This window comes from Zootermopsis nevadensis, unplaced genomic scaffold, assembly GCF_977971745.1.
Source record: "Zootermopsis nevadensis isolate Lab colony 2312 unplaced genomic scaffold, Znev_1.0 Znev_ptg000030l, whole genome shotgun sequence".
NCBI classification, from domain to species: Eukaryota; Metazoa; Arthropoda; class Insecta; order Blattodea; family Termopsidae; genus Zootermopsis; species Zootermopsis nevadensis.
The window spans coordinates 7,084,156-7,096,367 of record NW_028259162.1 but is presented as its reverse complement, the minus strand read 5'-3'; the positions used below and the strand labels follow the sequence as shown (position 1 = coordinate 7,096,367).

Sequence of the window (12,212 nt, the reverse complement as noted above, 5' to 3'; positions counted from 1 at the left end):
CCAGAAGTGGTTTGCCATTGCCTTCTTCTGTGTGTGAATGGAGTAATTGTTGGGATGTCACGGAGAAACCGGGGAAGCCCCCGGAGGAAAACTCCGTGTTGCCTAGACCACGGCCTTGCCCAACACAAGTTATAAATTCGGGCACCGCCGGGAATCGAACCCGAGACCCCAGGATTACAAGGCCAGCGTTCTAACCGCTAGACCACCGTGGCTATTCTCGACTCATATAACCAAATATATTGGAAGGTGATGTTAAGCCATAAAACATACTGAGGCAAGACACTGTGCATTGTAGACGTCGGAACTGTATTGAAGTGATTTGCTAGCGTTACCCTCCGACTACTTTACCCTAAAATGAAACAAAATCTCATATATTGCTACCCGCTGAGTAGAAATTGGGTGCACCCCCGAGTCGGTCTAGAGAAAATGTCGAAGAGAGAAACCCACCGGTCGTACCTAGAATCGACCCACGGTGCTCATTTCGCAGCCAGTAACTTCACTGATTACCCTATTCCGTCAAATAAAACTAAAATATCGCTTCATTTATTGGCGTTCAAAAGTTCTGTAGGTCCTAATAACCATGACAGAGGTTTTGTCACCAGAACATTTTCGTTTTTAACTTTGTTTTGCTTTAAATTTGACGAGCAAATATAATTTGTAATACAAGTTTTAGAACTTCCGACTATTTGTGTCAGTTCCCCCCCCCCCCCCCCCCCCCCCCAGCAATTGCGTGGAGACGTCAGGTTGTGTTGAGTCTTCGCCACCTACCACAGCTTTCGATGTGTCGTCGTAGCTACTTCGTAGTGGAAACTAGGAAGTTGTAATTTCGAGATGTCTTACTTATGTGTTGCTGGTAGGAGGGTGTCTACCTCATATAGGAGGCGCCAGCTTCTATCCTATGTGACCCGTTCCTTTATGCAATACAAAAATAGATTTCTTAGAAGTTTGCCTGCCCGTATCCGTAATTAGAACGCTAGTACTTAGCCAGGACTTTCTCTAGAGGAAAAAAAAATCTTCTGCTGTAACAAGTTTTCATGGGTAATTTCTTCCTCTAGGACTGGCGGAATATGGCTTGTTTTTTTTAGATACTCCTTTATTTTTCATTCCATTTCTTGTAATTCTGGTGTTAATGAAAAATAGGCAGTTGATCACAACCATTCCATACATCATGTTATTTTATGTCCCAGATATCTGTCGAGAAGAATAGAACGATTTAGATTTGGTATGAATCAAAACAGAAATGAAGCTTTTGATGGAGGCAGCAAGGACCTCTGAAGCGTCGTTGGACTTCTACCAGACAACCCAGAAGGCAGTCAGCTTCGTACCTGCTTCTGAAACAACGTCTGAAAACAGAACCCCGTTTTCGCCATCCACTCCGAAGCTTTGAAATCGTTCGTGCCCAACTTTCCTGCTACTTCTTTTGAATGTGCTGGAAGTTTTGTTATTGTTGTCTCTCGTCTCGTATTTTTAATTCTACAGTCACTGACCTCATTGGCAATCAGTTACGCTCATAGTTCGTGGTTTTTGTTTGTTTCGATTAATTTAACTTCTATGTTAAATTTTAGCACGTCTTTACCATTGCATTCCACCACAGAATACTCATCAGAGACCATTCGCAGACAGCTCAGGTCTTTTGTTTGTTTAAAAAGAAGCTGGGATAATCCGAAAGGTCCAGTTTGATGATCCGTATAATAGTTTCATAAAAATACCATTCTCTCCTTTCCTGCGTTAGGCAGTTTCAGAAATTTAGAGGTGTTTTCACACAAAATATACAGTTTGTTTTAATATATATTTTTCTTACTAGTGCGCATTCAGCCGAAAAATTCTCACGTTCTTCCCGTGCAGTCGGGCCTAACCCAGACGCAAAAAAAGTTCGTTTCACGGTCGCTCTGCAAAAAAGTCACTTTTCTTTCGCGGCCAAAGACATATTCAGGCAAAACGTTTTGTGCACGTTTTATTTTACGCAGATTTCACTGCATTTAGTCTGAACCGAGTGAGATGCTGGGTGTGGTGTTTGAGCTTGACATCACAGCCATGTATTGACACTACAATGTTCGTCAGGCGGTACCATCGGACATTGGTACTGACTGATAAAAAGAACTCTGAAAATTCTTTGTGGCGAATATTGTCACGCGTATGATTTAGTGATCTTTGTTCTCTCTTTTTGTATGATCAAGTAAACTTGTGGTTACGCTGTTGAGTAATGAAAGGAGGTCGAAAAGTAACGATATCAGGAGAAGGGGCGCTTTGATCTCCTTGTGTAAAGTTTAGTGGGATGAATGTTGCAAACAACAAACAGGAACTGTAAAATTTTGGTAGGAAATAATCAAATAAAGTAGCCACCGCGGGTGACTAGACATAGGCGAAGAATAATATAAAAATTAGTCCTTAGAGGAAAATTTTTCACACTGTCGGGATCTTGTGAGTACGGAAATAATGCTCGAATCCCTTTCATTGTAAGAAATGCATCACGAGCTGAATATCTATGCCTATAAAATGTAGCTACTTTCTAGAAACATCGTGTACGGCTACCCTGTTTTGAATTACTCTCCCTACAGCGTATCTTCGAAGAAAGGGTATGCGAAAGACCGAAGACCTCATTCGTAATGAGAGATAATGGGCTGTGGCCCCAGGAAGCCTCTTAGAAAAATCTTGCGTTACAATGAAGTAAAGAACAGGTGTATAGTTTCCTGTGCCAAGAAGAGTAAAGCGGACTTAAAGAGTGTGTGCGTACACAGCCAAGACAAGAAGCCACAACCACCCACGTGCTGTGGCTTCCGTCACAGTAGATTACGTTTCTGTTTCGTATGACGGTCAGCGACAACACGGATGGGCACTACCATGACTCTTTTAAGACAAACAGAATCTTCTTTGACGGAAAATGAAATCCCTAGAATACGGGTTGAAAAATCATATAAAATTACGAGTAATAAACGACGTTGTTTAATTTGGAACCAGAAACATAAATAGCTTATGTAACTAACTGTATGAAACGGAGTCGTTGAGAAACTCCCATTACACTCAACTAGCCAGGAAGTCCCCCGCATTTTATGGAACCAGGTAAATTTAATCCACATCCTTCGGGCAACCCGATTTCCTAAAGGTTCAGATACAAAATAAATTTATTATAAGTTCTTCCGAATACCAGCCGTGTCCACGAGGACGAAGATGGTTCTCGAAATTATGATGTTTTCGTCATTGGGGCCAAGAATAATTTATGATATTTAGTCGCCGTGAAAGCTTCAGATCATACAAAAGAACATAAATTTGTTTGTACTTCAGTGCAAGGTCCCGAGAATGTTAAAATTAACGGTAACAGTCTTCTTTAATTCACAAGTGGAATTTCAGTGATATATTGGTGGCATATTAGAGAAAAGTTTGAGAGTTGGGCTCAAGTCATAGTTATGAGCGATGTAAGTTATCAGTAATACCACATCTCCCCTAGATCATTAAGCATTCTCGGAAAAATCCGAAGTTTTTACCTACTCACAGTATCAGTTCACGTTTTCACATTGTGACTAATGGCCCCTGTAAAATAAACTTCCACGCCTTTTATCGTGCTCCGTATTTCGACTTTCGCCTCCTCCCCACTTTTGCGGTGTGTTTTGGGACGTGCGTGAAATCGTGACTTTAGATGTGATTATGGCGTGACCACGCGTGTACGTGCCGGTTTGATCAAACCGTCTGACCAGTCTTCATGTATATAGCGTAATGGCAGAATATCAGACAGATGATCAGATGGTGTTTGGTTTAGAGAACCTTCTAGCTTGCTTGTTGGGGAGACCGAATTGCTGGATTTAAACGGAGGGGGTTTTATTTGCACGAGGGGGGGGGGTTCTGATAATTCAGTGTGGTTAGAAACGTTCGTGGCCCTTTTTTCCGGCATGTTCATCATCTAGTTCATTTTCTACGGCTCTAGGATTTAGTTTCCCCGTTCTCATTACTTCCTTCTCCCACGTCCACTCTTCCACATAAGAGTTTTTTCAGTTAAAAAATATTATTTTCCTTCTCTCCACAGGTTACACTCAGACTTAAAAATTTAATTTAGTCCCGTATTATATATCGATTTTGCAACATCTGTCTTGCATGTGTCAGATCAGCTGCATTCAATAATCGATAGGGTGTCGATGTTGGTCTTCTGGGTTGTAACGCCGTGTGGAATTGTAGGTAGATATAGGCATTTCGGAGGAACATACCCTCTCCATCTTCAGCCCTGAATCGTTGGTATCTACACTGGAAGTCCACACCGCGTTAACACCCAGAAACCAACACCGACATATTTATCGCCACGAGAACATAGAATCTCATCTCTTCGTGAAAGGGAAGGATGAGTGTGTGGTGAACTTGAAAGGATTGGGAAGGAAGCAGCTCTAGATTTCTTGAAGGTGCTGTTCCGGTATTCGTTCGCGATGTTCTAAAGCCTTGTTTGGCATCTGGAGAGGATTTCTTTGGAATATATCAGGCACATTTCTGTTTTTTTGAACTCGACCTGTGAATGAGAAAAGTAAGGACAAAATTCAGGATAAGAGAGTAACAGTGGGCCAACCAGCAGCAGCGGTGGTGAGTACGAAGACAGGTGTCTTCTGGGTTGTAGCACATTTTCTACATGATGACTCCATCTTTGCTTTTATGACTCATCGAACTTTATTTCCCTAACCAAATTTTGTGATAAAAGCTCCTTTTGGCAGTTGAGCCCGTGACTTTTATACAAATTTATATGTGCACCGTTGGGTCAGATATTCCAAAATCTGTTTGTTTTCATTATGAAATAGGATTGGTCTGGTTACATTCTGAAAATTTTTTGAGTGTTTAATTGGATAAATTATCGATATACGTATAGATAAACAACTGAGTTATGTTGCGGATATTCTAGAATCTAAAACAGTCAATTTTTATGCAGGCGTTGTGATTTATAGCGGTCGGTTCAACTGTGGGCCGTAACGTTATAGTGGTTCAGAATTATTTATGAGTTACGAAACAGATGTAACATAGCACATTCCACCGAATTTATTAAAAGGCAATGGTTAGGATATTGTTTCCATTGGGTAAGTGACAAAACCTGAATAACATTAATAAATTGTTTTTGTTTTGTTTGTTTGTTTGTTTGTCATCAGTCTTTCGACTGGTTTGATGTGGTCCTCCATTTTCGCCTATCTTGCGCGAATCTCTTCATTTCCACATATATTTTGCAGCCCAGGTTTTATAACCCGTGCAGTTGGAAACGTGTCATTAAATAAACGAAAATATGTAAACAGCACACTTAGCTTCATATACTATTACGTAGCATTTTGTATGGTATTAACAGATCTGTTATGGTTTTTGGCCAAGACGTTGAAGAAATTCCTGTGTAGATCCAAGATACTGTTCTTGCTTATTTAGTTAACTTTTGTACAGTTTTATCCTAGTTTCTGTTCGACCTGAGAAAAATTCAGTTTCTGGCAGACTGTGCAGTTTTTTATACACTCTACAATGAAGTTTTTCTTTCCACTTTTGGGCTTTCTCAGTCTGTGCTGATAACTGTGTCAGTTGTGAAAAGCTATTACAAACAAACAAGCCATTTGAGATTTCAGATTCTCACGAAGACGACAAGGCGACTTTATGAGATATTGCTCTTTGTAGTTATCTCTGAAACGTCGGTCAACTTCTGAGAGATTACACGGCGCAGTTTCCTAGAAAGCTTTCGCCTGCCACACCACACCTCATCCCCCCCCCTCACCCCCACTCCGCGCCCAGGAGACCAGCTCCATGATGTTTTGTTATTTGTAACCAGCTTCTGCACGAAGTACTAATTATTCAAAAAATATTACATACAGCAGAAATATCTCATCAGACCACTGCTGCAGCCATCTTATTACTAGGGATGTCTAGGCGCTGTGAACGTATTTTTGAAAAAATCAGATGCTTGTTTAAGGATCATAACGTGTTATTATTTCTATTTTGCATACTAATTCATTTTATAAATATTTGCAATTATTGGTACTTTGTAATTTTAATTCTTACTTATTTTGCTTTAGCGTTTATAGGATGAACATTAATTATGAATTTACGGAAATTTTATTTAATTTAAACGATGGGCGGTGTTATAATTCGGGTATCTAGATTCTAGCCTCTCGCCATGGAAAACAACGCACGGCCGATCTGCGTGTTTGAGCACACGATATACGGAGATGAAAATTATGGCGGTCTACTCATTTTTTAATACGTTACTTTAATCATGAAGCATGCGATCGAACTTATCCGGTTCTAGTTTTGTATTAAATCCAGGAATTTAATACATTTTATTTAATGTTGATTTATTCGGAAAATGCTATTTTTCTTTGATTGCACTATATATATATATATATATATTTAAACCTATTTGTTTAAATATTTACTCTTGTTTTCTATTGCTTAAAGATGTACATAAAAGAACGGCAGGCCTAATCCCACTAGGAAACGTGAATGCGATGTGCCCCGAGAAAATTATCTGTCGCGCGCAGGAGCTCATTTGTTTTATAGTTTTGTACATGAGAGTGTATTTGGGTTTCCTTATCAAAATTTATCTGTTATAGATCTGGTGTTTTAAAAATCAGCGTGAATCACGATAGTATGAGTTGCCAGTAATTTTACGTTAAATTCTCTTACGTCTCGAGTGGAAGGGTGATTTTATTATGTATTTGATATTTATTCAGAATTATTGTGTATCCAAGTGGCAGTGAAAATATAAAAATGTCTCCATTTTTTCCGATTCCAGGTGGTGAGATGTCGGAGGAGATCGAGCGAGACGCAGGGTTCTGCTCGGGCGAAGACCTGGAAGATCCCTTGGAGGCTGAAGACGATCTTCACTCACCTACAGACGTCAGTGAAGACAGTGTAGAGGTCAAAGTGTTGCCCATCAGTCTACGCAGTATCAAGAATAAACGCAAATGTGCTGAGCCTCGGAAAGTTGCCAGCGAGGATGACGATGTTCTCCCACCGTACAAGAAAAGACGTCATTTTATCAACACCGAGGGCAGCAAGAAGGCATCCCAGATCCTCCAAGACGATCATCCGCCTCTACGCTCCTCTGTCTCTTCTCTCCCTGGAGCTATAAATCAGCAGTCAGTTCCTGCAAGTCCATTCAGGCCTTGGAGTCAGCAAACGATACCCCCACCATCACCACCGCAGGAAGTGAGACGATGTCCCTCGACATCAGTGAGCACTCCATCTCCACCGCCACCGTCCTGTACCCCAACTCATCCACCACAGGTACCCTTACCGAGGCATTGCCATTCGGCATCCGTCACAGCTTTACCATTCCCTGCCTCATCTGACGTCTCTCAACCTTATAATGACCGCGTACCCATTCTGCATTACCAGCAAGATGAACCGTTGTCATTGGTTTTAAAGAATGAGTCCAATGCTGACGACGATAGAACTCCTCAAAGGAGAGACCGAATCTTGCATGGGCCCGAAGTCTTCGCTTCAGAGAGATCAATTCATCCGTCAGTGACTTCGGCTCATGCAAGTAAATCGAGATTCGATGTACCTGGGAGAGTTGAGGACGTGAGATTGTGTGGTGTGACAGGTGCTACAGTGAAGGGTCTAACTCCGGTGGATAGATATGCGTTATCGCATCCTCGAATGTTACCGGAGAGACATGATCTGATTCCTCAGGTTCTGAACCGTCCCATAGCAAGTGAAACCTTTGTCAGATGCCCCTCAACTAATGTCAACAGGACTCACAGGTATGAGGCTGTTGATTTCTCTGTTACCGATCCCGCCGATCCTCTCTCAGTTGGAAGAAGGACGTTGTCAGACTGTGAGGACAAGAACATGTTGGAGGTGGAGGATCTGAGTTCAGGTTTGAGGCAGCGGACGTGTAGTGGTGCGAAGTTCAGTGTGGAATCTTTGCTTGGTCGTGCAAGAGGTTCCAAAGGGAACGATGAAGAGAAACCAGGCCCTTCAATAGCATCAACGTCTTCTAACAACAACGATCAACAGAAAAATAAACAGACTAGTCAAAATGGAGGACAACAAAGGAACTACAAAAATATGACTCGAGAAAGGCGTATAGAGGCTAATGCTCGTGAACGGACAAGAGTTCATACCATAAGTGCTGCGTTCGATACACTGCGACGAGCGATCCCTGCATACTCTCATAACCAGAAGCTGTCCAAGTTGTCCGTCCTCCGAATTGCTTGCTCCTATATACTGACCCTGTCGCGAGTGGCTGGCGCAGATTACAGTGCGGACAACAGTGAACCGTCCCTCGCGGACTGTGTAGATCTTGTTTCTCGTACCATCCAGACTGAAGGAAAACTTCGACGAAAGAAAGACGAATGAGCTTATCTCGGGGTGTTATTTTATTTACGGTCATTGCAGCTTTAGCAGGATATGGATAATAAATTTGTATAATTACTGACTGATCTTGGTTGATTAATCTCTCCCATTGATATATTTTAATACGTTTTCACCCCATTTAACATTATGCACTGGTTCAAACATTCATATTCCATTTCACTCTCTGTCTGGAATACCACATTTATTACTTTAGGGATTTGTCTTGATAAGACCAGTCATTTCCTTCATTAGACACTACTACTATTGCCATTTTTTCTTCCCAGGGCAAGTTCTGATAATTAGAATGAAACTTATTGGAAGTAAACAATTAATGAGGTATGAATGATTCAGAGTGCAGTTTCACAATTTTATATATTGAACTTATATTAAAAATATCTGTTACACTATTATTCAGTAACTGTATTTAGTATGAATTGAAACCTCGAAATATTTTTTTTTTGCTCAAAATTAAGAATTGTTATCTAAAACTCAGAAACGTTAATACAGTTTGACCCACACGAGTATTCCACACGCTTATAAAAACATATTTTGATTGCGTGGTAAAAAAGGATTGTGTTGGGTCTTACATTTCGCTAACGTCTCACAACATTTAAAAATGTTAATCTCGGAAGAATTTACAATTCTTTAGTGAATGCCTTCAGATTACAGACGCAATTAAATTAACTTATTATGCCATAACCTGAGATTATATTTCCGTCAGTGATGGTCTTTATCTTTCCGTTCCTGGTATGACTGCTGCCATTTTGATATTAGCTCACAAGTAGCCTTGACTAGACTTATGGGCAGTGGGAAAATAAAACAACGAAACGATGCAATTGTAAGTTATTCTGTCTTCACGGAATAAAAGAAAGACTGATTTTTATTGAGAAATCCAAAATAAATTACAAATCTTATATATGAAACTGTTCACGTTATTTGTGTTCTATCTCCTCATAGAGATTTCTTTATTTATATTATATTGTTAATTAATGTAATTTCAAATAGTCATTATGGATTTGAGTAGTTTTCTCTTCCGAAGAAACAGTAACGACGACATTAAATTGGCACGTAAGCATTTATCCAAGTGTCGATGAGAAAGAGGTTATACGTCTGCATTTCAGAGTTCACATTTGTAGCTAGTAAAAGATAACGAATATCTGCATCTGAGTATGAAGAGAGAGCACATTTCAAAGATAATACCTGTTAGACAGCATACATATATATCTTCTTTAAGTGTGTGTTTCGTTTTAATCGGAACTTTGGCTTGTATGCTGAGTCACCAAAAACTGAATGATGATTATCAAATACAGTAAAATATGGAAGCATGTATGTTATTTTGGTAGTAGATTGAAAAGTGTTTCTACACATTCTTCACGGTTATTAGATTTCATAAAATTCTACTGGACCTCCTAATTTTATAAGTCAAATTTCAGGAGCACCAAATTTTAAACTGTAAACTATTTTTTAAAAAAACGTTCATTAAGGGCTTTGGTACTGCTGCGTACTAACGGCATTTTATTACAAACTCTCTTATTTAGTGGCATTGATTCTATACCGAAGTTACATTTATAATTGCACAATGAATTGTAATATTTTATACTCTCTCAAAAACGTAATTTTAGGGAACTATATAAATTACAATTAGGTCGAATTGAGATATTTATTATAATTTACGTGGCCGAATTATTACTATTGAAATAATTTGAATTTTAAGGGACGTCATTTAACGATGTACTCTACTTATACGTGCAGTTGTTATCCGGGATTCAAATTCCTACCAATGGGGAATTTCTAAATTTCTGCAGATTATTACTTTCTTAGAATTTGGGGGGAAAATGGAATGGGAGTAAATCTGCTCTATTAATGAACTTGCAGGTGCTCTGATAAGGCCTTGATTTTGTTACACGGTTTAGGTTCTGATCTGTTGTCTCCGCCCCAATGGAAGCATTACATTTGCCTACACGCATACACGGCACAACAACCTAGAACTCGGCATTATAAGCTTGCGCCGCCATGAAAACCTCGAACCCTGCGTGATGTATGTTGTGTAGACAATGACATCAGAGGAATAAGGACAGAATACATGATTCCATAATTCGTACACCATAGGTTATATCTTTTATAAGAGTGTAGTGAGAAAAATACGTAGTAAATTTTAAAGAAGGTCCATTTTTATATACGCGCTTCAGATTAGGTTTGCATAAACCATTCATAATCGTGGCTCTAAAATGTGCTTCACAAATATCAAATTTAACTCTAATTAGAAACATAAAGTGTATCTCAACGTTTGTAAAATTGAGCTCTAAATACATTATTAAGCCAGTTATTTGACTCCTCACGAGAAGCTCATTATATAAACTAAATATCTGCTATTCATAAATATTATGCTATTGTATAAGCCTCACACTTTTTCATCTTTTATTGAAAATACCAACCAAATAGTATTCAGATTTGGTCTTATTCGGCAGTTGTTTAAATCTGATTTCATAGATATGTTGAAATATAGCTCCTGATATTTGAGCTTCGTGTTTGACGAAAGCCTTAATTATACGTGCTGGGTGTGTGTTGTGCTATTTTAATGCAAAACATACAGCGATGTAAGACACAAACCAGCAATGTGGCGTCGACTTTTGAACTTTGTATTAATATTGAATTTGCACAACACAATTTTAGGCAATTTTTCATGCTGGTTACATTCGAGGATTCGTATAAAGTAGGCCTGCATATGCTCAATTTGATAACTCTGAAACAAATTGCTTGAATTTAACATAATAGCCTTCAAAACATAACGAAAACTGCATAATCGTGTTACTGATTTTCTTTCCTCAGTAAGGAACAGTCTTTTAAGAAATTTTGTTGAAGAAAACTCTTTTATGTAACACCTTTTTCTCTTTCAGAGATACAGAGCCAGTGGTGTTTTAGTCAGATTGAGTCTAGGTACAAAACTGTTCACAGATACGAGTGAACTTTCTTTTGACGTCTCTGCCATCTGTGGGCGGATAAGATGGAGTTAAATGCAAACTCATAGGAAACAAAAATATAATTAATATCATTGTCGTTTCAAATAAATACATGTTTGGTTTTCTCCTTCTTGTGCTGAAATAATGGGAACTGTCCCAAAATATTTTGTTGAAAACAGACATCTTGAATATAGAAAATTTTGTGTAATATTACTAATAATTGTATATAGTGTATTGTTGTCATGCTGAAGCATTTTTGTATAGTATTTGTACAGAGAAATGTGATAACAATAAGGGAATTTCTTGTTCTTTTTGTCTTGTGATTTACAGATCATTAATAAAAAGTTAAATTAATCTTGCCAAGGTGTTACAAAATTTCTGAAAGATTATAAATGTAAATTGCATAAAGTTGCATTGATTTTTATTTTATAATGTGTTGTATTGTTTTGTATGGGTGTGAAACATTGTCTCTCACTCAGAGGGAGGAACACAGATTGCAGGTGTTTGAGAATCGGGTGTTGAGGAGGATATTTGGGCCTAAGAGGGAAGACGATGGGGCGTGGAGAAAACTGCACAATGACGAGCTTAAAAATCTGTACTGCTCCCCCAGTATTGTGAGGGTGATTAAGTCGAGAAGAGTGAGATGGGCGGGACATGTAGCGCGCATGGATGGGACAAGAGGTGTGCACCAGGTACTGGTTGGGAAACCTGAAGGGAAGAGACCGCTGGGGAGACCTAGACGTAGATGGGAGGATAATCTCAGGCGGGATCTATGGGAGATAGGAGTTGAAGGAAACTGGATTTTGTTGGCCCAGGACAGGGTCCGGTGGAGGGCTTTGGTTAATTCGGTGATGAACCTTCGGGTTCGGTAAACCATCTAGTTAGTTAGTTTAATGTGTTGTATTTTGTAAAGCGTTGAATGCTTATGTTGATAGGAGAAATTCACTTATT

At 39.2% G+C, this 12,212-nt stretch overlaps 1 protein-coding gene across 5 annotated transcripts in view; it reads left to right on the top strand.

Moving 5' to 3' along the window:
* The window catches only part of net (atonal bHLH transcription factor 8-like protein net), a 170,233-nt gene extending 158,613 nt beyond the window's left edge, over positions 1 to 11,620 (top strand). For all 5 annotated transcript variants that reach the window (XM_022066566.2, XM_022066569.2, XM_022066567.2 and 2 more), the window contains one exon: positions 6,734 to 11,620. In XM_022066566.2, the coding sequence (XP_021922258.1) occupies positions 6,734 to 8,304 (1,571 nt within the window). In that variant the 3' untranslated portion in view covers positions 8,305 to 11,620. The remainder of the gene's footprint in view (positions 1 to 6,733) is intronic.
* The last annotated feature ends 592 nt before the right edge of the window (positions 11,621 to 12,212 follow it).